The 26,438-nt window shown below is 40.6% G+C and overlaps 1 protein-coding gene across 1 annotated transcript; it reads right to left on the minus strand.

The window, feature by feature from the left end:
- Positions 1 to 6,449: 6,449 nt before the first annotated feature.
- On the minus strand, positions 6,450 to 26,212 carry wnt10a (wingless-type MMTV integration site family, member 10a). The gene is made up of 4 exons (XM_031858439.1): positions 25,760 to 26,212; positions 23,818 to 24,083; positions 17,888 to 18,261; positions 6,450 to 7,010 (listed from the first exon to the last, which is right to left on the minus strand). Exons 1-4 carry the CDS (start codon positions 25,819 to 25,821, stop codon positions 6,450 to 6,452), a joined length of 1,263 nt encoding a protein of 420 aa, XP_031714299.1. The 5' UTR covers positions 25,822 to 26,212.
- Positions 26,213 to 26,438: the final 226 nt, after the last annotated feature.

Consider the following 26,438-nt stretch of genomic DNA (forward strand, 5'->3'; position numbering starts at 1 on the left):
ATCACTATTTACAATTATTTTAAACTGCAGAGAAATGATTATTGCTGAGCCATGCAGTTTTCAATATGCACCTGAAATAGGCCTTTCTCAATCTGCATTCTTGTCTGTACTTTTGCTCCCATGCACATATGAAACATTACCAGACAAGTACTGTCCTGATTCGAAGTTCGCATTTAGCCAAGCATGGCCCAAATACCTGCAAACATATTGCTATTTTCTACTTGGTTGAGCTCAAAGTTTCAACCAGTTCTAGGGGAATCAGTAAAGCTAATGGTTCCTCCTGGGGAAAACCACTGGACCAGAGGGGTTGCCCTTCTTCCATATATAGCCCTTCTTGTGAGGAAATGTTTTGACCCCCGCTGATCAATATTTTAGGAAATTGCTCCTCGTGTCACTCCACATCTCCCAAGCTGACGAGGACGGGATTGCAGTATGTGTGTGTGTGTATGAGGCTTGAGTTAAAGTGAATGCGTCAGCAAGCCCATAGCATTCCTCCCCACATCTCATTCCCTTTCAGGCTTCAAGAAAGTGGAACTCAAATCCAGTGGAGCAAGTGTCAGCTTAGGTCGAGCGGAACATGTTGCAAATGGTGTTAAAAGCATGTACTCGTTGGCCTCCGCTCTCAATAATTAATGAGAGAAGAACCACAAAAAAATGATCCCTGTTTCTTCTTCGATCCTTCCCTGGTGGAAGAGGGCATGAATTAGTAAAACAGATCAAACTGTAGTGTTAGCGCAGATCAAGTATTTGTAAAGAAGCTGAAAGGACTATATACAAGACAGGTCCTATGAGATAATGTGGATGTGCTTGCATGTTCCCTGTTCCTGTCACATTGAATTTTAATTTGGAATGGAGCAATTCTACAGGGTATAAGATTGATAAATTAATTATCAAAACACAAAACCTATCTTTAGACAGAAATGTCTTGGAAAAGAGTTTTAAAAAGCTGTTTTAATGAAGTTTAAACTGAAAAACCTGCAACCAGAAAAAGAAAACAGCAGTTTTCTGGAGAATGTAGATTGATAAAATGGTGAACAAATCAATAGCAGATAACTTCAAACTGATTTAACCTCAGAGGGTTGGTCTGCTTCAGCTAATTGGATTAAACTATCCACTTGGCCATGTATGGTGATGTGGTATGTCTGAAACGTGCATTTCAAGCAGTCCGTACTGAAATTGGAGTGACTGGTCATGAGAAATCTATTAAGAGTAAGCCATGCAACAGAAAAAAAACACTTGCTAATATTACTTTGCTACAAGACCCATTATAAATATAACTAGTGTTCTTGAAAACACTTGATGATTGACAAACTGACAACTTTATGGACAAATGAAGGGCCCTACTAACAACCAAATCACTGACCATTTGCACGATGATCTTGCTATCAGAGCAAAAAAGGCAGATATTTGTAGCTAAGAGTAAGTTACATGTCCTAATCCAGCGCAGAACATCCACAGCGCTTTAATAAACACCAATGTAACGTAATCAATGGTCAGCTGACTCTTTGGACAACCCATTTGATCAGAGGCCTTTGGCAGAGCATCTGTAGATAACTATTATTTTGCAGTATTCAATGTGTCTTTCTCCTGGGTTTACTTGTAGGGACTGGTCCCTTACATTTGTTTTTTCAATCCACCCTTGAGGGAAAACGCAAAGAGAACATTTATTCCCAATCAAGCTTGTAGCAACTAGCTGCCTTTCTGTCTCCATATCTTCAGCGTCCTGCATGTCTTGTTTTCCATCTTGAAGCTTCTTGCATTACCGTCTCTGCACCTTATTGCTCACTTACTTTTTTGTTGGTTTCTGCACATTTTGGTTAACCTGGATTTAGGTGACCAGTGTAACAGTTTAGGGTCTCAAGGTTTAAACCTCAAGAAGTACCAGATCAGTTGAGTATCACACACACTCAAACAAATGCACACATGCCAACAAATGAGGTGCAAACACTTGCATTCACAAATGCTCATACACAAACATGCCAGAAAGACAGAGGTATGCTCTCTCATGCTATCTCTTGCTCACATACTTTACACGTATATGCACAGCAGTTACAAAAACACTGATTACAGCTTGCACGCTGTGGTCTTGTTACTTGTAGGAATATGAAAAACGTATGCATTTAATTAGCTTGTTTACTGGGAGGTTAACTGAAGTATTAAAACATTCTTTACCAGTCATCTCAGAAAACAACAATATCAATTAAACAATTAAGGTTAAGATTAATGAATATACCTGTAGACAGTTTGGCATGCAGTGCCAGTGTGCTGGCAAAACCTTTTATTTTCAGAACTGAGAGAAACTGGTGTATTTTCCCTTCTAAGGGGGAAAAACATTGGTTTACAAGCTAATGGTTTAACAAGCCATTTCACTCTGCACAGTAAAGACACACATGCCACTACATGTTACATGTGTGTCCATTTAGGCATCATTGCAAAACAACTGACCATGTCCTTGAAAACATTTAAGAATGTCTTACAAGTGATGCAGACCTGCCAGTTCTTGCAAAGGGATCATAACATAATAAATCTCCTTCAGCAGCGTAATGATGTTTCAGCTCAAATCTGTAGTCCCTTTGGGACCTGCGCTCTATCAAAATAACAGCCACTGTTCAAATAAACTCAACACACAAGTCCAGGCCTGGTGTTTCTTCACAGGCAAGAGCTATTCTCATGAAGATTAATGTTTTCTTTTTTTCTTCTTTTGAGTGATCTGATATTAAACAAGTATTTATCAAGGATTGTGATATCTGTTCAGGTTCTGAATAGCCGCATAATCATTTGGCATGTCTTTCTTTCTACGCAAGATGAAATCATTAAATTAGAAAGAAAAGAGAAGTCTTGATTGATTTCTGCACAATTTCTTATTAAACACAATAGAGAGGATCAGCTGAACTTTGGTTTGGCAGCCATTGAAGCCTACCGGTGGAAGAACCCAGCAGGGATAGAGCAGGTTTCTCAACTTTGGCATCAGGTCATTGTCAACATATAATAGGAACATGCATACACACACACCCTGTCATTTAAATGCATGTGCCCGCAAGAAGAAAGACACAAGCTTGCATAAACAAACACGCACATGCAATTCACACATTGTGTTGTCACCATGAGAACAAATCTGCTCATAAACTATTTATACATGTAGAAAGGGAGCTGAAGAGCATGTTCGCTTGAATCAATGCACTAGAAGCTGCTCTATGCATGCTAAATGCAACGTACAGATGGTGCTCCAAAGGGTAGAGAGGAGAGGTGGGAGCCTTCAAAGGAAGCTTTCTTTTTCCCCCTGAAAGTGAGCGGTATGTTTGGATAAGAATAGAACCGCATGACTCTGGAATAGCACCTTTTTACTGCACATCTGTTTACTTTGAAAGTGTATCTCTTGCATTCTTACACTTGACTTGGTGACTTCATCACTTCCCTCAGGGCAGGGAATATACGTATAAGTGAGTGAGGACGCTCAACAGGATTTCTCTCTGCACGCAAGCAGCAACTGGTAAGGGAGGGTCTACGTTTGACCACAGTCTTATCTGGTCTGGGTATATCTTAAGGTTTCTAACAAAACATTCAGGCTATGTGCAGTCAGAAGCAATCGCTGTAATCTCTGTAATTAGAATATGGAGCCCAACTATTCCAATGATGGGTCTCTTTTGTTGTTTTTTCAGTCAATGTGGAAAGAATAAAAGCTTCTGCACACATTCTCCACATCAGATTTGACATTTAATAGCTGAACTTTCTGTCAAAGACCGTCTTTAAAGCATGAGAAACCGCTGTTCCCAGACTACATCCTCTTTTATACCAGAATATTCCCCAATAAAAGGGCAACAACCAGTTATAAAGCTGTGTCAAATAAAGTATTCATTTTCTTCTGTTATATATTTTTCACGTTCCAATTGTATAAAATATGGAAAATAAAAAATCTACATTTTTAAGACTCAATTGAAAAAAATAACTAACTGGATGTGTGGAGTTTGAGATATATAAGTATTTACTTAGCAAGAAAGATCAACGACTGGGTTATGCTAAGGAAAATGTAGGACTCAGTGATGATGGGCTTGAGCCACATGGCGCTTTCACAAGCCAGCATTAAGTCCGTTTTAATCAAACTTTGTTGTGGTTCAACCCCTTGTATGGCTTGTTTGGGCAGTTGTGAAAGCAGTCCTCTGATATGGACCAAAGTAACTGGTCTGAGATAGCTTGTGGTCTCCTTTTCCAAGTACCAACTTCTGCAGAAGTCCCATGTTTGCTTGACATCTGGGCAGAAGACAACATACAAAAGTCTATGAAAATAGTGACCTTAATTACAAAGTTATTTAAGATAGACGTGCATAACTAAATCTCTGCCTTCAAAAGGCATAAGGAACAGCAAGATATCAAATGTTTTACGGTTCTATATCAGGACCTAATGCAGCATGTTGTTTTTTATGACCATTTTTCCTGATTCCTTTGTGGCTAAAAGATCAACAATAGTGTAATCTTCAATGAGGAAGCTGTTATTCTTGTAACCTGTTCAAAATAACTCATGGACAAAATAATGATAATCACGGGAATATACTGTAGGTGTTCCCATAGGAAGAAAACGAATGACTCTGAAGTAACCCATAATATGCTAGCATACAGTAACTAACGGATGCATCATCATTAGCATGCTTACGAGTGATAAAATAAACATGAAATGGTTCTCTTACCAAATACACTGCTTTCATGTATTTTATTATTTATCACATTAAAGCCCCTTTCAATATTATGGTCTTTCATTATTGTCTTACAAATATTAAGTTATCCACAAAAATAAAATAACTTAGATAATAACCATATTAAAACATAAAAATACATACATACATACATTACATTTATGACATGAAACAAATGCATATTGCTGATATCTCCCAGAGTTTTCCTGGACACAGTTCTGTATGTGCAAACTACTTATCAGAATCAAAATAATCCGTTATACTGGAAACACAATTCCATATTTTTTTTCATCCGCTTTCAACACAGAAACATATTTGCCTGAAATAAATTACACCGTCTGATAAGGAGCCTCACTCATACACTTTTCTTGAGACCAAATATGATCTTCGAAATGTGCATAGACAGGAATCATCTTTGTTTTTTATATACTTTGACATAGACATCAGAAAATCCCTATTTTCACACATGGATGAAGTGTGTAGAAGGTGAGTGTAGCTATATCACAAGAAGCTTACAGTGTCGCACACAGTACATTACATCACAAAACAGGAAACACTTTGATTGATGGCAGCTTAGGATGTTTATAGTGTGAGGAACCGAAGCCTGTTCATGTGCGCTCAGTTTCCTGAGGCACTTTAACTTTATTGATTGTATTTGTGCAGCATCATTCAGTTCTATTTACAACGCTGTTAAGATCATGCTGAAGATGAAAACGCTACTTGTTAAATGAAAGTCTATTGTGCATTGTACTCTTGACAGTCCTCTTACATTACACACCACACACAACACATGGAACGTTTTTGTTAGATCTCAAGGAAGGACAATATATCTGTGCTACGAGGCTAACCTTATTGTGCATAGAGTTAGTGCTTGTACTTACTCTGTTGGAAGCTGATTTGTGTGGATTTTATTTCAACACCCTCTATTAGAGGGAAGGAAATGGTTTCAGTTTTAAGGGTCTTATATGAGGAATCGTACCAGTCATGGGACTTGTGTGAATGCATTTTTTGAAGGGTGTCATCACTGTAAGCAGAGTTACACATTATGCATACAACATAGTAACATTGACTGATACATCTAGAGTGTCAGTTGAGGCAGACAATCCGCTGCTGTATTTTTTGGTGTAACATGATAGTTGCTCTAAACATTGAAACTTCTGAACTGCCCTTGAACAAGGCACTAAATCCTTAAGTGCTCCAGGTGTGTTGTGCTGTCAAATCCTTTGCATTGTGAATCCTGATGTGTGAAAAGGTCTATAGTTGTCTCAGCCCTTCCACTTTGTATACTGCTGGTGCTATGAAGCGTTATTATTTTCTTTCTGCATGCAATCTACTGCTTACTCTCAACTTCCTCTTTGCTCACCTGAATATTACGCAGCTGTATGTCAACATATGCTGATGACGCAACAATATTTTGTTGTTTTTTGAGCCCAGATTTCATATTCAGAGCTTTCAGATAGTTAACCGATATAACTATGTTCCTTTATCGCAAGGAGAAGACATCCAAGCTCTCTGAGTTGTGGCAGCTTTAGGCAAACCCTGCATGTGCACACTCTTAACCAACATGCACATCTATCTCTCAGCTTGCTCAATCGCTTCACACTCTGTCCTCGCTCTTCTGGAAAACAGCAGTCCACCGCGAAAAGGTATGGGGCACATATATTACAGTCATATTCCCCTTTCAAATTAATAGTCTTGATTTTCAAAAGGGTCTCTTTTTCTTTGTTTTCTTTCGTGTGTACAGTCTTTTAGTGTGTTTCTTCATTTACAGACACTGACCCACTCTGTTATCCTGCATTCTTCGCACACCACATAGCAGCACCAATGGAACTTGCAGTTGCAGCGTTCGCTCCGCGTCTGCTGCAGGATGTTGTGGCCTCTCCCGCAGCACAGACTCTCACAGTTGTCCATGCCGGGGCTGGTCTTGTTGCAGATCCGACCCTGCGTTCCTGTCGAGTCCGACCCCAGGTCTCGCTCGCAGAAATCTGGGGACTTTTCAAAGTAGACCAGTTCGTTGACGCTTGGCCGCCGCCGATGTGAATGGTGGTTGTGATTGTGGTGGTTGTTCTGATGATGGTGGTGGTGGTGGTTGTGGTGATTGTGATGGTTGTGGTGGTTGTGGTGGTTGTTGTTGTGATTGGAGTGGTCGAGCTGTCCGGTGTTTCGGTTGTGAGCCTTGATGAGCGTGGCGATGTGGAAGCGCTCTTTGAGGATTGAGCCCACCACCCGGAACTCTGGGGTGACCTGCCAGCATGTTTTCAGCTGGCAGCTCCCCGACGTCCCGTGGCACTTGCATTTCCTTCTCATGTGGTCGAGCACCACCTGCGAAAAAACACAGATGGAGACAGACAAAAAAGAGAGAGTGGGATGGAGTGAGGAAGTGAGCAGAGGCGAGGATGTAGAGGAGGGGGATGGAGGAGGTGAGAAGAAAGAAAAGGAGAAGGATTAATGGCTCTCTTGATTACTTGCTACCTTTGAAGTTTAATATATACAGGCTGTTGCAGACTGCATGTCATAATTCAAACTTGATTTTTTTTGGGGGGAATTTGTTTGTTCTTTTAAGCACTCCACAGTATAGTGAATGACACATAGTTCCCTGAAGGAATATTGGTCCCGCATTTAACAAGCCAGGTGGTCTCACTCTGAGCCTGTTGGCAAACATACTGATATCAAATAACACCGACGGATGCAGGCATTTCCCAAACAGACAGTAGTGTCATTATTCATTTTTTGGCATCAAATAATGACTCTGCATGACACACATGTAGTGGCACATTGGAGCACTAAAGTATTTCTATTATTATATTTTCACTTATAGTTTTAATGCTGTATACATAACAGAGTGGTTCATCAAACTGCTTTTGCTGTAGGCCCTGTACTAGCAAAGTACTACAAAGGTCTAAAAAGATGTTGCGGATGTCTATATAAAAAACTAAACTAAACTAAACTTTATTATCATCGTCATTAAACATTGCAAATATATATGAAATTTAGCCTCTGCATTTAACCCATCCCCAGACAATTGGGAGCAGTGGGCTGCTGAGGAACTCCCGGGGAACGATTCAAGGTTCTGTGTCTAGTATATATGAATAAATGAGCCAGCATGAAAACAAAATATTCAATCAGAGCAAGATGACCACTGCAATACCTATCCAGTACACACACACACACACAGGTACATCCCACATGGCTTGAATCCTGTCCATCCCGATGATATTTCCTCAAGGCCATGTGTATGTATTTGTGTGTGCGTGTGTGTGTCTGCGTATGCTTGTCAGTCATCACCTGTTCTAAACTTTAAGATCCAATTACCAACAGGAACACTCAGGCCACCCAGACTACTGACAGATGCTGCTGCTGTTGCCACCCCTATCAACACACACACACACACATACACACACACACACACATGCTGGACACTTGCACAGTTCAACACATTCCACACATGTGCTAGCAATAATGCTAATCTCCACACACACACACACACACACACACACACAAAACATGACTGTCACCCACACGCTCTCTATCATCCGCCAAGAATGAGACAGAGATGGCGAACCACAGTTGTGACCAATTTAAAGAGATGAGTACAGGAGTGTAGTCTTTGTGTCTGTGTACATGTAAGCATGAAACCTCTACCGTATGTTCATGCTTGTGTGTGATACTTCCTGTACGTGCCTACGGTTGAACGTATGTGTGTGTGTGCAGGAATAATCCTGTAGTCTCCTCTTGCTTTTCCTTCAGAACATGAAACTCCAGGATGCAGATCAAACGGATTATTTCCCTTGTTAAGAAATCAGATAGTCCAACCCCCTTCTGTTATTAAACTAGGATCTCATCCATTAGATAAGCAGCAGTAGGAACGGAAGGATAGAGGGAAAAATAGTGATGGGAGAGATCTATGATATATATCTATTGAGTGCGACAATCCTGTTCCCCACTTCTATAAATTCAGGGTCAATTCGGGGCGGCTGCCAAAAATCAGGTACTTCACTAGTCCTACTTCTTTTTGCTAGAACAAGTTGTTGAGGGCTTGCGTGCTCTGAGGCTCCATTGTATGCTGTGCTGTGGGTTCCCAATTGAGCAAACCATGCAGAGTAAAAACGAAAAAGGAAACATTAATCATTTTTCCTTGTTCTGGAGCATGGATGAGTGGAGAGGTGGATGAGAGAATGAAATAGTGATAAATAGAGCTACTTGACTCATCTGTTTGGAATGAAGAATGAAAAAAGAGAAGCAAAAAAACACTTTTGTTTGTCACAAAGTTGATCAGTCGCAGTCCAAAAGAAAAGTTATAAAATATAATTAAAATACAAAAAAATGAAAGGCAGGGTAAATGTGTTCATAGAGTTTGGGTTAGATTATTTAAACAAAAAAAGATAGGATTATGTTACTATCACTCATCAAATCTCCCAGTAATGTTGTAAGAAAATGAATTGATTGGAATATTGCTGATGCAGCTTTAAATCATTCCAGTGTTGTGTTATAACAATTACACGAAATAATACAAAATCTTTTCAAGAAGCATGCATTTTGGATAAACATGGGTATACTGTTATTGGGAGTGTTGACAGCATTTAAAGAAGCTGTGCTCCGTGGTGAGGAGAGGCTGTACAACTTTATAGTAAACAACATTATAACAGCTCAAACAGCACTTGCACTGAGTTCAGATTGCAGCGTTTGGTTCAGTTTCTAGGGCAGAGGCAACCCCAGAATCACAAACGCGCTGGCCTTAAACACACAGCAAAGTCTGTAATCATAAAACTCTCCAACCCACTTAAACCTTAAAGGGACCAACTGACCTAAGTCATAATTGCATCCACATTGCTTTGAAGGTACATTCACACAGCAGAATAGGGGTTTCAAAGGACAGTAAAACAACAGAAAAAGCAGACAAGTAAAGTGTTATTTCTAATGACATTCTGTCATATTTTGGGAGGGGAAAAAATAAAAAGCCACATTTTTCTGGGAGATTATGGACCACAGCAGCATGACTTTTTTATTTTATTTTTATGTGTATCGGAGTAGAGAAAAAGTTTCCTCGGGGTTTCCTGGAAGCAACATATGGAAATGTTCTCACTAAAACAGTGATGCCTCCAGTAGTAGGCTGCAGCATGTCTGACTTCTGTACCTAATGTTTACAATTAATTGCAGCAAAATGAAATCGACCCTCCTCTGAACAGTGATTGTCCAACCATAGCCTAAAAAGCCTTTGGATTTGTCCACATGGAATGGATTCAACAGCTTGCAGATCTAACGTAACATTAAATTGTTAGCGCGTAAGGCTACCTAGTTTAACTAGTAGCCTACCTACTGTAGCAACAGAGCGTTATTTCCAAGTCCAAGCAGCATATCATTCACAAAATACATTTTTTGGAGCTACAGGTAGTGTAACAAAAGTAACAATAGACAACTAAGACATCTACTGTATAATGATAATAATAATACATATTTCCCCACTGTGTGTACACTGGTTTAGCCAACCTTAGCAGCTCTATTGTGTTCTTTATTGGATATGGGGAAGTTTGCACTAACAGCAAGCACAAATACAAACAGGTAGATATTAGTGGCAGATACTGTAACTAGGCCTAAGGGGTGCAGGTTTTAGAATAACTAATGTAATGCCTTATGTGGAAATAAATGGATAATGCTGCATCCTAAAACTTTGCTTTATTCTATAAGACACAACCTGTTACCGATTGGGGAGGCCTGCAAGAACTTTCTAGAAGTAATACCACAGCAATTAAAAATTAACATAATTCAGCATCAAAGGAATAACATCTGTGAGTTCTGTTTTAGGTTGGATTCATTCGGTAAACACACAAGGCATGCTGCACACCCTGTCCTCTGACTTGGCAGAGCTTAATACAAGTTTGCAGGCTCCGAAAACCTCATCAAAAGAAAATAACTCTGGGTGACAAGTACGTCAAATATTCTTTTCACGTGTAGTTGAAAGGCAAAGAGGTACAATCCAAATCCTCAACAGGTAATAAACAGGAAATATGGAAGCTGTCTGCTCTTGCCATATGAAAAGTGGTCTGTCAGTATGACATGTGAAGTGCTGATCCATCTGACAAAAGAGCTGCGAAACACTAGTTGAGTATGTTTTGTACAAGAGGAGAAAAAGAAAAACATTAACAAATGAGCACCTGATTTATCTTAATCTATTGGAAATGCTATATTACATTTTAAATGTGTTTTCACAGTGTCAAAATAATTGAAAGCTCAAATGCATGACATTGTTTTTGATCTCATAACTTAGAAATGAATTGGAGAAGTGAGCTTAGATCATTCATTCAGGGTTAGAAGATGAGAGTCACAAAAAACATGTTTTTTAGTCTTTACTGATTTAACATAATGAAATACCTATCACTCTTCAAATAGTTTTATAGATGATTAGGTGAAATGTTTGGGATTTTCTGTTTCCTTCCTGTTCCTTCCCATCTGTACCTGGGGGCTATGTCTGACCGTTCCTTGGTCTGTGTTTACGATATCTAACTTGACTGCAGCAGAAAAGGGGAAGATCTTTAGAATTACCTCTGAGGGCACTAGGGCTGGCGGAGGGGCTGGGTGGAGCTGAAGGGGGGTGTACAGTATATGTGGAGGTAAAGGGAGGGGAGAGGGAGAGAGAGAGGAAAAGATCACGACAGGGGGAGGAGGTGATCTTTGGTGATTTCTTTGCTCTCCCTACACCGCCTGATCCACAAACGCTGTTTGTGTGTGTGAGGGTCTGCGTGAGCAGAACAAATCACCTGTCCATCTAGCTGACACTCTATCGAGGCTCAGTCATCATGTCCTGCTGCTGTTAGCGATATCACATTGTAATCAGCAATCCAATCTAACATGTCATCAGCTGTGATTGTCTGGGCAGTGTGACACGGAAATATATACCAATATCGTATGTCTCACACAACTTGATAAAGCAAGATGAAGCAATCAAAAGCCTGCTTGAAACGAACACTTTTCATAACACACTATCAGCTATGTGATGCATGTTTATGTAAAGTTTGAGAAGAATGAAATAGGTTACCATGTCAAACAAGGAAAAGAGCTAATGTTTTAAAGATAAAACAAGTGACAATGATACAGTATATGTCCCACTGCAGTCCTTTGGCTTACATTGCACATACACTGAGGGATGTAATTGCTTCAAAGTCAATGGCGGTCGGACCACAGTTAGAAACAAACATCTGGCACGTTTTAATTGGCTTAGAGAGTAAGACAGAGGCTTCTATAAAACAACCCCAGACAGAGATCAAATACAACATGTTGGTGGCAGATTAGGACAGCAGGCTACATATTACAGTAGACCGGGGAAAAGTGCAGCACACTGGATTAGAGAGCAGTCTACCGTGCAATGAAGAGGAGCGGACAAAGTAAACCAAAGATCAGAGCTGGTGTCAGGCCTGGGTACCACAATCTGATGCTTTGGCTTCACTAGAGAGGAAGAATCAAAAGCCATAAAACAAGAGCAGAGAAAGAAAGGGTGACCGAGCCAGAATTAAACCACAATAGTTTCAATTATTTGGAGTATTTGACATCTAGGACAACTGTACTCTCACACATTGTCCTGTCTTTGTGTGTTTGTTTTTGTCTTACAACATGATGAAGTCGCAGGTCACGTTGTAGCCAATCAACACCATTTTCTGCTTTTTTTTGTCTCATGTTAAACGAATACAAAAGTGCAGTATGTGTCAATGAACCATTTTGCACACGTTTAACACATTCCCTGTAGCAAAAGTCAATATTTATGAAGCACATTTTCTGGAGCTGGACCAAATATCAAGATTTGGTTATGTCAATACTGGCTCAGTAGTAATGAAGGGTGACTTAAAGCATAGTTTATTTTCTTTGCCGAGGGAAAGTCCTGTAGCAAAATACACAAAACACCACCAATCTTTGATGGAGGGAGGAAACAGCCATTGAAGAATTGAGCAATTTGCTCTCTGTCTCTGCTTGTACCAACAATAATGCGGAACACCACACCAGAAATATTCCTTGCTGTCAAATATGTGGTCCCATCCTTGTATAATCTTTCAATCTGTTTTTTAAAAAAAGGCAACATAAGAAGTCTATAAAACTGTGTTATTTAGTGTAAAATGCTTTAATTTTGTTCTCAATTTTAATCCAAATTGATAATCAAAACTTCTTGCATTATAAGACTTACAAAGTACATATTCACCATCTTGTCATAACCAGCTGCACTGTACCAGTACATGTATAATTTATGCCTTATTCCCTGTTTTGTTGGGCGCATTGAATTTAATCGTTGGCCAATCCGTGTGTCATCACCACGAACCGCTTTTTGGGAAAATCCTAATCTAATGTCTTTGTGTCCCACAGTCGACCCTTCCTGCTGATAAACAGGCATGCTGCCTTGTGTTTCTTCAGTTCAAAGACAATCTGCTAAATGGTCTTTAAAGCCAAGCAGAGAGCCACGGCGATATCAAAGCACACAAACAAATCCCACAGCAGCACATTAAGCCCAGACATCACTTTAAACAAATCAAACGCCTTGCTTCAAAAGAACAGTTAAGCGTACGCAGACAAATACACACGCACACATGCAAACACAATACCATGCAATTACTGAGCAAAAGCATATCTACAGTATACAGTGAGGACTACATTATAATATGTCTGTTTGTGTCTGTGTGTGTGTGTAGTAGTATTTACTCACTGTTAATTGCAAACAATGTCCACAGCTCTTACTTAGAGACTCTTGTAAAATGTTATTACCAGCATAAGCACTTCCACCTGCTGAGCTTTTACTACGAAGCATTTTCCTCCGTGTATATATTTACGTGTGAGTGTGTGAGAGGCATGTACGTACATATGCATATGATTGTGTGTGTGTGTGTGTGTGTGTGTGTGTGTGTGTGTGTGTGTGTGTTGGTGTGTGTACAGTGCGGGGTGGGTCAGAGCAAATGCTCTGCCGCTGTACTGTCAGGACGCTGGAATGTACTGCACACCACGGATGATATGAAATGGCCTCTGAAGAGCACAGGACCAAGGGCGAACTAATGTTGCTATTTTTGATCAAACACTTTTCTTTTCGTGTGGGTTCTGAGTCAATGATTTTACGTGAATGGGCACTGCAGAGCTGTTTGTCATCGCTCAAGGGTTAAATTAGGCATAAAAGGATCCTTGGAGTCATACTATTGCTGGTTTGGCTCAAGAGGGGGGTGCTGCTCTAGATTCATTATGGTTTAAATCACTTCTATATATATTCAATGCTCTGGTGAAGCAATGCTGTGCCTTGACTCACAGAAAAGGTCTTCAATTGCCTGAAACATCAGCTTCTTATAGATAATCGTGAAAAGGGGGATACCATATTTCCTTACTCCCCTGAAGTCAGGCCCTGATGGTGAATTGTAATTACCAGACCATGCTTGCCAGTAACATGGCAGACTGTTGCAGAGACAGCACTGTCTCCACCTGCCTAATGAACAGACAGGATTCAACAGAACCTCTGCACGGCTCTAAGCTGTAAAACATGAACACAGGAAAGCGTGCCAAGCGTTTGTTTTGAGGTGTGCTCACTAAACGATGGAGTAGAACGCTCAGGAAAGGAAGAAAAAAAAAATATCTTGGCAATCAAATTTACTGCTCCGGTTAAGTGTTGCCATGTTACAAGCAGCCACTTCAAACATGTAGTCAGACCTTTAAAACCGTTCTTATTAACTACTGAACAGTAGTTTATTTTGGTTCACTGCAACATGGAGGGCTGAACTGCGCATCTGCGAATTCAGACTTCTTGAAAACTATCAATTCATATTCATAAGACGCCATAAATACTAGGTTAGCAAAGTTGTTGGGAGGGGATTTATCGAACAATGTAGATGTATGAAATGTATTTAAATATGTATATATATTTTTTCTTTTTTTCAAATGTTAACAAGCAGCTGGTAAAGTTTGAATATCACCTATTTATGGCGTTAGTGATATGCTGACATCATATGTGAATAAACCTGCCCTCCGCATTAATATCTTGCGCCTCCTTAGTGCTCAGTATTATTTCTGTAATCAGCCCTGCTGGAGAGAAGTTGGAGGAGGTAGAGCGGCAGTGGGGGAAGAGAGGAGGGAAGGAAGGGCGAATCTCTTTCTACTTTCCGCCCCGGTGTTTGAAGTCTAAAATCTTTTGCAGGGTTTTAAACATCTGTTTCCAAACTGCCAGCAGCCACTAATTAGGGCTAAAAACAAGACGGAACGTCGTGAGAACCCTGGGGTGGGCATGAGGCGACATGCACACCCCACTAAAAAACCACCGCATTCCTCTGCCTAAAGACTACTTCTCTGAAAAGGGGGAGTGGGGCAGGGGATGGAGGGGAGGAGCAGGGCGGAGGGAGGGGAGGTGGTGGTAGTGTCGGGTCGGTGGGAGGAAAGAGATACGGGAAGGGTAGGCATTATTTTGAAGTCCCACCTGTCAGTGTTTTTTGTTTGATTCTAGGGGTCGTTTGTGTGTGTGTGTGTGTGTGTGTGTGTGTGTGTGTGTGTCTGTGTGGGTGTGTGTGTGTGTCTGTGTGGGTGTGTGTGTGTGTGTGTGTGTGTTCCAAGCTCCAAGTTTTTTTCTTTCCATAGCATTTGCAGTCATCAAGGTGCATGGTATTTTAAAGTTTAAAAGCTCTGCAATGACTCATTCTAAATGTGTTCTGTGTCTCTCCCTTATCTTCTTCATCCTTCAGTGCCTTCTTTCTTTATGATACTCTGTCTCCTCTCTTCCCTCTTTATATAGAGGAACTACCTCTGTACATTACACCTATTCAAGCACTGATCTCCAGCCTGTGTTGAGGTGTAACAAGCCAGCCCTATTAAGCATCTCCACGCAAACAATCATTTGATACTGATTTGATATTGTACTGAAAGCTCACATCGTCCCCTCCTTGTATACCTCTATTGTCCCTGAACGACATCCATTTTGTAACTTCAACAGCACAGTGGGGAGTCTCCTCTATGTCCTGTCCTTTTTAACATTTTGGAGATGCTTACCTTGTTTCTGTGCAACACTGATATATAACCAGATCGATTAGAGAAGTGAGCAGGCAAAAGACTTTAGCTTTGAACCCTGCCAAGGGGTCGTCAATCTTGAGTCAAAATACAAGAAGCAAAGGTCAGGCGAAGTGGGAGTCAGTTAGTCCTCTCTGGTTGTCACCAAAATCTTTTCCAAAAAATGAGGTACCATCTCTTTGATGTTGATGACTTTGAGTCAAAGTCTCTCTTGTTTGATTGATGCTTCAGCTTTCTTGGAAATTCACAGGCTGCCACACAGAAAGCTAAATTTATTGTGAGGAATCTGAGAACCAATATTTTGTTCTTCTAATGAACCATCTGAACCTTCTGGAAAGATCAACCTGTAGATTAAAATAAGGCAAAGTAGTGCCAGTTTTAATTAGTTTTTTTAATTAGTTTTCTTTGAGCCACTGTTTGTATTTTCAAAGTTCAAAAGTGTGTGATTACATATTCAGAATTGCCTCAGGGCACTCCACCTGCCAAATGCTGTTTGTAATGTTACATGATTTACTGCAGTTTGGCTTTAAATGTCATCGGGTTGTTAAAAATGTCCCATATAATAAAGTACAGCATGCAAATTAACTTCTTTGTTGCTTCCGGTAACATCTACAGGTAAAGTTGTCTTTTCTTTATATTTACAACACATCCCTCTGTCTATTGTATTTCATATCGCAGGCATCAAGCCATTAAACTACCATGCAGTCTCAGCCAAAACAGAAGAGAAACATCAGCTTCATTTTGACTCTCTGCAATATCCAAATTATTCGGTGAATTTTTCAAAATACAGTGTACAGATCTCTGTAATCTTCACTTTTCAAATGTAATTGAGGTTATGCCTATCATATACGAATGTGAGGCTAATAGGCTAATTGGTGTCTGTGTCTTCGTGTCTTAGTAAAAGGGTATTATGTAAAGTCAGCAGTCAGTGACAATGATATATGACCATCTCCACATGCCATTGTAAAACTAAGGTCTTGCGTTTTGAGGGCAGCATTTACAGCGAGTGAAGGTTGGTGTTTAACCCATTATTTTTGCATTTTTCACATGTTAGTGGCTCAATTCCACACTTACGCACAAGAACAGAGGTTTCAAATGCTCAAGGGCATTTTGACAGGATACACTGCCTCAAAAGGACAAGCTAACAAGCAAAGACAAACCTGTTTTAGATGTGGAACAGTTTGTAAGTCTCCCTTCATCCATCAATTATTGGCAAGAATGTGGCCTCAATATGTAGAGTAAACACAACATACATGAGGCCACACTGTGACACTGCCTGTTACCACGTTTCTTAACCTTACTACATCCACACAAAAAGACAAGGTCCCAAAAGACAAATTACCCTCTTTCCTTGGCTCATGAACTCATTACTACTCATGTCATATCAGCCCCCCATCCAAAGTTTATACTTCCAAGTCCACAGCACTGACTGGAATTTAAGTCACCTGCTCTACATCTATAACTATTTCTACCATCACAGCTGCTGCAGGGAGGCCAGTCAAGTTCGGCTGACGCGCTCCACATTTGTTGTCCACAGTGTTTTGTCTGCATAATCAAGGAAACCAGAAGAAAACTGATGGAGAGATACAGGCCCAAATTACTCAAGAGGAAACGGGGAACAATGAGCAATTTACGGTCGCTTCTTGTCTCTGTTCCACCACAGCGCTGCTGTATCATCAAGGCTTATCACTGTCATTTACATCTCTTTTCTCCCATTGCCCAAGGCAGAAACCTCTATAGGGATGTGTTATTATCATCTTCTAACCTAAAATTATTTGAATAGTTACATAAAGCACAGCAGGGTTAGGGTCAACCTAATTTAACCTCGTCAATTTTAAATGTAATGCAGGCCTACACAAGTTGATTTGTGGTGACATAATGGTAATATCTGAATATTGTTTTTGCACAAACTACCTTCTCACACTGAATTATTTTCAATTTAAAGGAGCCCTTAAGTGATTTGGTTTCATTAACTTGTGTCATTTAACTGTCACAATTGCAACAGCAAAGGCTTGACCTTTAGTCCCAGATATATGGGTCAAGCTCCAAAAAGACCTGATCCTACAATTGCAATAATGCAGCTGGATTGCATCTTTCATTAAACCTTCCCTGCATAGAATTCCCAAAATTTTCGGAGAAACACATGCACACAAACAGCCACATCCTCTCACCATCCCCTCCCAACTCACCTGTCTCCCAACTCTATTATTGTGCAGCCTCATGCGGGCATGGATGTCCTTGTAGGTTTCGCGGGCATCCAAGAAGTCCCTCGAGAACTTCTCACCGAATTCCACATCGGGACTGCAGCCGCCCCACTCCCAGGAGTCCTGGGGTCCCGGCAGGTCGGCGGGGAAGTGCTCCATGACGCCGTGTACCATACCCTTCCCCCGATGGATGGCCTCCAGTTGCAAGCGGTGCAGTTTGATGCGAAAGGCCTCCTCGTCCCCACGGCGTTTCTCGTCACAGCTGCACGCCTTTAGTTTGCCCATGGAGCAAGCATTGGCCACGGCGTGCACGACGCCTGCTGCTGCGATGGCATACGCAAAAGCACTCTCTCTGAAACCTGTGGGGGGGAAAGGACAGGACAGTGGTGTTATAGTGGTGTTATGCCTCATGTGGAAGTAGAGGGTTATAAGAACTGTCACAGTCAGGAATCCGAGTTTGGGAAAGGAAAGTCTGGGATATTTTGTCGAAGAGAACGTGTTGAAACACAAGACATGTTTTCAGTTAAAATGGTTACCAAGAGGAAGATGGAATTTAAACTCACTTAACTGAGACTGTGCTTCACTGCAAGGTTCAGAATGACACAAGAAACAAATGCAAATATAATGTATTCAACTATGTGATATGTTTCTTTTAAGAAGCTGCTGTAGAGGCATAAAATGTTGTTTTAAACAAAATTGAGTTTATGTAAAATGTCAACAAATTTTCAATAACCTGCAGGCACAAAATACCAGTGCGAGTGTGTCATGAACCTGTCAGGTGAAATGAGAGGATTACCAAGTCAATGAAGGATGAAATTTGATAACAATCCAAATCCAGATTACTAAGGCGCTGTTTACAAGTGATTTTTAGTCGTGTCACATTTTCTATTTTTAACTGAAACGGCATCAGAAATAGCAACAAAACTATTTAATTTTAAAGTTCTGTTGTAAAACTGCTGGATACAACTTTCAGCTGCAAAGTGATTTTTCTAGCACTAAAACTCAGTTCAACAACAGCTAAATGAGCGAGACAAAGACATTTTTTACTTCTGTTAGCAACATCTGTCCCATTTGTGAGTTCGCACGCTTTGTTTCATACACATTCAGTAATGCCGTCGTAAAAGAGATTCCTCTATTTCGATAAAGATACACAAAAGAGTTTATTCACACGTTTACACTATATACACATATGCCAAGACTCAAAAAACCTGGGGAAACATCTGGGACAATAGCAATTAAGTGTTCCAAACACTTGCGTACTTTGTCTCTGTGGGCCATCTGAACATTAACAGACCCCCACCACTCCCATCAGAGGACTCAGACACAGAATAAGGCTGTGTCTCCTTCTTATGTACAAGTTATGTGGCTATGCAATTTATTGCTGTCTACCAAGATTAACTAACTCAATTAATCTGTTGTGCTGCACCACTGTACCAAACATTTCCGCTGGCTCCCTCAGTCCAGCTTTCTCCAACTATTACTGATGCACTTTTGAAAGATCTTTTCTATTCTCTTCTTCTCTGACTGAGAAGCATCTGATGATCTCAGATAATTGTATTTTTTTGTAATTCAATATCTTAAAATGAAGGTTTGGGATCAAACTATGTGTTACTCTACGTGCATGTGTTTAGGTTAGAGAGGCTGATTATGCCACACCGCAGCTTTTGCCTTGTAATCACTTCCATGGCTTAGACGGACCACTGCTGGAAGAGGAGGTGGTTAAATGGCTGTGTCCATATAATCTCTCCATACGACGTGCGACTGCTTTTGCCTTAACGGTTAAACACATCCCTTTCTCCTGGACAGCAAGTCTAACTTGCACGCGGCACATGTAATGAGTTCAACCCTACCACAACTGATCTGTAATTCCAAAGACTAATGTTACAGTGCTCTTCTCTTACACACACGCACTAGCAATACAGACAAACATACTGTACACATTCATCCTCCATGTTGATATATTTCTGGAACAAAGAAAAAAACTTTTTCAAATTGTGGAATCCATGAATATTGAAGAATGAAGTGCGAAAACAGCGCTTGCACTCGTACACTCTCCAGTGTTTGTTGTTAGATCTCATCTTACTGCCTGTAAGCATGGTGCCCTCAGGTTCTATAAAAGCAGCCCCACTGGCAGTCACTTACTTGTGTATGGAAACTTGTAAAGAAAACATGAAAAGAAACCACTTAGGGGTTTATAGCACACCGCCTTAAGGGGAAGTGATTCAGGCTGCTTGTTGGAGTCGAATAAAAGGCTATTAACTGGAACTTACCCTTTTAGCACTGTTTGATGTGTTTCCTTATTTGTATATTGAAGTAAACTTCATAATATTTTGAGGTATGATGTAAAGTTTGACACATTCGCTGTCATGCTGGACTTGTTTGTCTTTCTTGACACCGGGCACATAAAAAGTCGGAGGCAGCGCAATTACGAGTAAACGAGAAATTCATCCATGGAGCAAGTGACAGTCTGTAGCTCTCCCATACAACTGTACTGTGGGTTTGCAAGTACTAGCAACACAGTGTAAAAAAAGACAGAAACCAAAGCCCTTTTATTTGAATGGGGCCAGTCGGTCAATACAGGGGGCTGTGGCAAAACAACACAGGGTCGTCCGTGAAAAAAGTTGAAAAGGCTCAACTCAATGTAATTTGGTAAGGCGTCGCATTAACCTGCAGGCCTTAAACAAGCCCCCCACCAAGGCAGCCTTCTACGCTGTTTTAATGTCGGGCTGTTTAAACGCAGGGATGTTTTCAGTCTGAAGCACTGAATAACAACTTGGACTTGTGAGCCGAAAGTGAGCCGACCAGATGCCGGTTGATTTTCAGCTAGCAAGGAAGCTGATTCTGATCCTCATTTCAACAAGCTGGCAACATTACCCACAGTGTCTCCAGCTGCACACAAACTGCATTACTTTACACGCTATATACACAACACTTTTAGGTTGATATGACGACAGTGTTAGCAAAAATGTCCTTATTAACATATACAGCATATATGGAGCAACATTAGCATTCACTTAGAGTCATATTTATGTCCACCTGATGAATGTAAATCCAATATTCACTCTCCTTTTAGCTCAGTTTTTGGTCTCCACCGACTCTTGAGGGAAATATCTGGCTCTTTGGAGGCTATATGCCCACTATGTTCACAAGCTATTGTCGCTAACTTTGTCTGTAGTGTGTCTTGTATGCTAACCCTATCCCTAAACCACAGTGGGTTTATTAGAGCTTTGTTTGCTAAAAACAGATTCATAGTCATAGTCAAGTAGACATGTGATCTGTCGTTATGATAAAAGAATATTATTATTATTGCAGGTTTAAAGTTCAACGTGTGATTAGGGGCAATTATGAATTTGGTTTTATATCAGCAAAAAAAAAGAAGATGCACACACTCACACTAACACATAGATAATTTGACAAACTAACTCACAATCTGCCCCCACCCACCCTAACACCTATACTCGCACAAGGTGGGGGAAGTGAAAGGGTTGGCACTTAGGCACATCCTTATACATAGAAAGCCTGTTTTAGCTCTTGCTCTGCTCTGAGTCGGGCTCTGCAACCCAGGCCCCCGGAAGACTGGGAACAAATCAATCCAACAAATAATTTATCGGCTGCGACACGCCCGGCTGAACTGATGGTTGAGAAAGTGACAAAATGAATTAAAGATTCAAAGGGAACTGTCACTTTGTGTTACAGAAACCGACTAAACAGGTTTATGCTTCTGCTGCGGAGAGTTGGGAAAGTGCTGAGAGCAAATTCACAAGCACTTGCACTGGAAAGGGAAGTAAAAGCATTAGGAGCAGCCCAGCGAGGGAGGACACAGACACAGTGACAGAGAAAAAGAGGGAGAAAGACAGAGAGAGATTCTCCTATTTCTGTCTATCCATGATTTGCCCGACGTCCTCTTTAACCTAGTTTTTGATGCAAGCTAAACAGGAATGAACATGAGCCCATAAAAGTTATCGGAATCAATCAGCAGCAAGATACGTGGCAGAGCCAGAGAGGATCAGAGCAGCATCTGATGTAGTAAAGCTAGACACCAAACAAACACTGAGATACGGAGCCCCTGATAGACAACTCCAACACTTTGCAACTAATCAGAAGATTTGAGAAAGTTCTGCAAGAATATTGAAACAGGAGATGTTCCAATTCCCCAAAATATTTCATTCTACAGGAAAGGTTTTGTTTCATTGTGTAAAAATAGATGCATTTGTTGCTATAGTATATTATTTAAAAAGCAAAATACCAGTTTGGTATACTTTGCCTTTCCTAAATTTTGTTTGTGGGTAGTTACATTTAAAATATGTGTTAATCTCCACAGTTCCATTTTATTCATGTCTGCAACTCTGTGTCAATGAAAGCACTGCCTCTTTGCAGCTGCACGCAACAATGGCTGCAGCACGCTAACTTACATCCATTTCTTATAGCTTCTGTGGAGATTTTGTGAACGCATCAACTTGTAACAGATGAATCATCCAATTAAAGAGATTTATGTCAGTGGTTTAGAGTTTCTGCACCCGAGGCAACCAGGGATGCCAGACAACCAGCAACTGCCTGTACTAATAATGACAAACAGCCATTCAATGAGTCAGTGAGGAGTGAAAGTAAGACCAGAGGTGTGTGAGCAAACTGTAGTTACAGTTAATAAGTTTTTTTTCTGCAATACACAGCGATGACAGGGAATAAAGTCCTTACTGAGGGTTATAAAACGTAGGCTTCATGATTGTATTTGCACACAGATTAAATTATAGCAACACCCCTCCAGGTAATATCTGACACATTTAATCAGTTCAGGGTTTTTTTTATGATGGGGAATTCCATCAACAATCTAGTGACATGGTCTTAAAGGATACTTCACTTTTTTATACTTGGCATACTTTTTTTTATACTCTAAAAACTCCAAATGTAAATTAACAAATATATTTCGTCGTGCCAAAGCCAATGCACTGCAATGCAATACATTAATATAAAATGCAAAAAGCACCATTAGAGCACTGTGATGCACTTCATCTCAACATGTCAGGGTCTTTTCAGTGAAAATTAATTTGCTAACATAGAGCCTTATTTGTCAGTCATTATTAAAGATTTGGATCTATAAATAACTCAGCTTCGAGCACTATCTTGTTCCTCATGTGGCCATATTGAAAACAAACTCAAGACTCAACTACCAACTACATTGTGCGCTGTTCATCCATCCAGGTGCTCTGGCTATTAAGAAACCGATGCCTTTTCCAGTCTATAACCCGAATGAGTCCATCTGAAGAGCGTCCCAACTGAAAAGATCCTCTTTCATCCTTTGTGGCTTACTCTCAAAGCTCCAAGCTCTACAAACCGTCATAGAAAAGTGATCTGCATGATGTTTGGTAATCTTGAGGTGACTAACTGCTTTTGATGTTACTTGTTCTTTTGTACTATCTATTGAGTAGATACAGTAAGGGGTAGAAAGTATAGATACCAGTCTGCTAGTCACTAGAAATAACTTTACAATTTAGAGGACATCATACTTGTAAGATAACATTCAATAATTGCATGAGGAGTGTGTTTGGAGAATAATATTACACTAATGCTTGTTTAGGACGTGTATTTTTGTGGAAACTAATCTTTCTAAGCCCATCCTTTCAAGGTGTTCTATCAAAGTGTGTTTGAGGATGAAACCACAGCCCGTTTGAAGAATAAACTTTTGAACTGTACTTCATTGTTGTTTTTTTCAACAGGCACTTTGAGTTGACATCCCGCCCCCATTGCCGTAAAGATGTCTCTTAATTTTTCTCAAATGAGATTTGTGCATTTTATAACTTTTAAAATCGACATCATCTTGCTTTCCAAGTGCTGCGATTCAAATGTTTGATGGAAGAGATACAAAAATGGTTACAAGAAAAGCAGACTGTGAACTGAAACGTGACCATAAAACTGACCTCTTTTAAAGACGATGCTGTCGTAGGGTATTTTGTTCCTAGTCTCCAGGCTGGAGCAGTTCCAGCGGTGTCCTCTGAACTGGTGCTGGCACTCGTGGATGGCAATCTGGATGCCCTGGATCGCTGAAGCCGTCACGTCAGGGTTCCTCATGCACACCTCTAGCTGGCGCCGCGTCAAACCTGGCAGTGTGAGACACACCGTGTTGGCATTCAGGATCGGGTCGATGTTGGGGAGCTTCAGACCCAAGATTTCATTGGAGTCTACCCTGCATGGAGCATACAGGCCAGGTTATTGACAAGACAAAAGTTCAACTAATATATCTTTTGCTTGCTCACAAAAGTGTACTTGGGACAAGTAGGGTTTCTGTTGGTCCTTGGGTGCCACAGCAGTCAGTTCCCACAGTACCAAACAGTCGCCCTGACTTGATGGTACCCAGTGTAAAACCTCAATAGTACACATACTGTGGGTTGGTCAACACTTGCTGGTGTTTGAAATGCACTCATATATCTATGCATTTGTTTTTCAGATTGATTCACTTTATGATCATGCAAAGTTGTCAGCAATATAAAAAGAGAGCTAAGACTATGACATGTGGTTGAAATGCCTACGCTGAAAGCTGCAACGCACTGTACTTTGTGTCAATTTAGGCCACATTCAGGTTTTGTATCCTGATCTTCACTTTGATGCTGTGCATGAGTTGAAGTGGGGAGTGAGGAAACAGTATCCACTCGTTGGCATGTATCCAATATTTCAAGTAAGAGTTTTAGATACACAGCAGGGAAAAAGCTATTTACCCCTCGTACTGTAAAAGCACCTCAGGAAATCAGTTGACAAGCAAATGCAATGGCTTTGTAGCTGTGATGTGTGTCTCTGTAGTCAACTGTCTGCTGCTTCTGTTGGAGATCAATCATGTGAACAGTAATTCAGCTGACAGAGGTCAAAGCCCTTTTCTACTTCACAGAGAAACAGTAAGAGCAGTAACAAGGAAAACACAGGCTGCGCTGATGATGGCTTGAGAGCTGAAAGGTGCCCAGCTTTATCTTTTCATTATCATTACAAGTAAAGCACAGGTTGTGTGTCACAGCATTTGTATGATTGAGACACACAAATCAAGACTATGTATGGCGGTGGGCACACACGCAGACATCCACATCTGTGTGCACACATGCTTGCACAGCCAGACATGCACACACAAATACCCAGGTGTAGGGAGGAGTGTACGGTAACACACACAGAGGCACTCACACAGCTGTAGAAACTTTTCTTTCCAGAGTTTCTTCAACATGTGTAACTGCAAGTTTCCTTTCTGTGAGCCTCTTTAACAAAAGAAAAAAAATATTTAAAAATCTTTCTGACTGAAAAAAGCAACCAGTAGTTTTGGAGTATAATTACAAGCTACAGCAAAACATGTTGTGACATCAAATGTTGCTTATTTGCATATAGTGGTGCCTTATTTTCTAGGTGGCATTGTGTCAATTTCAGTTTTTGTTCCTACCTGTTGTGTTTTGAGAGTAGACCTGTTTCAACAACTATCTTTGCAAAGAGCAACTGTTTACTGATTGGCAACATTGTTCGGGAATGAGTGGTGCCTGGGAGGCAGGCAATTGGTGTAACCTTGTAAAAAATAGACAAATGTTTCCTTCTTTAGTTTATGTTTTTATGTATTGGCTCTCAGCACGTCAGCCTAGATAGTGAGGGTAATTAACATTTTGCTTTGAGAAGGAAAGCTGACATTAATGTTGTTTCAATACATCATTATTTAATTCACAGAAACTAATAAATGAGGCTATGATGAAAATAGATACATAGATACATAAATACAGTTGTTAAACCCATTTTCATGAAATAAAAAAAAAACAGAGATGCCTTTTAGTGTAATAAACCAACACAGGGATTAACTTCTTTTTTGTGCGAATTTATTCCTTATTAAACTCAACTCACCTTTTATCCAAGAGACAGATAACCACCAAGATGCACGTTATTCTGATGATCGAGTGTTCCATTTTGTTCCTCGTACTTTTGAAAATAAATAAGATAGAAAAAAGTTTTCAAAATAAAGAGACAAGAGTTTAAAGTCCAGTATTCCGCCTTAAACTTTAGGGAGGACGAAAGAGAAGAGCGGGGTCAGGTCAGGTCCGGTTCAACGTTGGCGATGGACTTGACAGCTCCGACGACGTCCAGATGTGCCAACCAGCGGCAGGATACTCATTCACAAAAAAAGTTTCATCCACCCCTCAACTTGCTGAATGGAGGAGGTTGCAACGACTTGAAGGAAAAAGTCAGCGTGGTCTTTCGCATACACATCCGTACACATCCCGGTATTAACGCCGAGGCTTTTGCATTGATGTAACATCTGAGACGGGTCGGCTGAACCGAGATAGGCGCTCCAAATGAAGTCTGCTTGACTAGTGATGTTTCGGTGTGCTCCGATAGTCCTCTAAACTCCTGCACTTAGCGCTTCGCCAGCCCACTTTTTTTTTGCGTCACCCAGGCAGAAGAGGAGCGCCGAGGGAGGTCAAGTGCCTTGTTAAAGCAGGATAGAGATCCTTTTAGATAAGGAAACCAGAAACACTTAGCCTGCGCCCTCTGTGAGGGAGAACATGTATATTCACTGGAGGAG

The sequence above is a fragment of the Anarrhichthys ocellatus genome, unplaced genomic scaffold (genome assembly GCF_004355925.1).
Source record: "Anarrhichthys ocellatus isolate YVR2014 unplaced genomic scaffold, GSC_Weel_1.0 scaffold20, whole genome shotgun sequence".
NCBI lineage: Eukaryota > Metazoa > Chordata > Actinopteri > Perciformes > Anarhichadidae > Anarrhichthys > Anarrhichthys ocellatus.

Bases quoted from the DNA above. Each gene is read 5' to 3' on its own strand.
- wnt10a (XM_031858439.1), bottom strand. From the start codon at position 25,821: ATGGAACACTCGATCATCAGAATAACGTGCATCTTGGTGGTTATCTGT. The intron at 18,262-23,817 runs GTCAGTTTTATG...TCCCCCCCACAG, and splicing joins CAGCATCGTCTTTAAAAGAG to GTTTCAGAGAGAGTGCTTTT. The intron at 7,011-17,887 runs GTGAGTTGGGAG...GTTTTTTCGCAG, and splicing joins ATAATAGAGTTGGGAGACAG to GTGGTGCTCGACCACATGAG.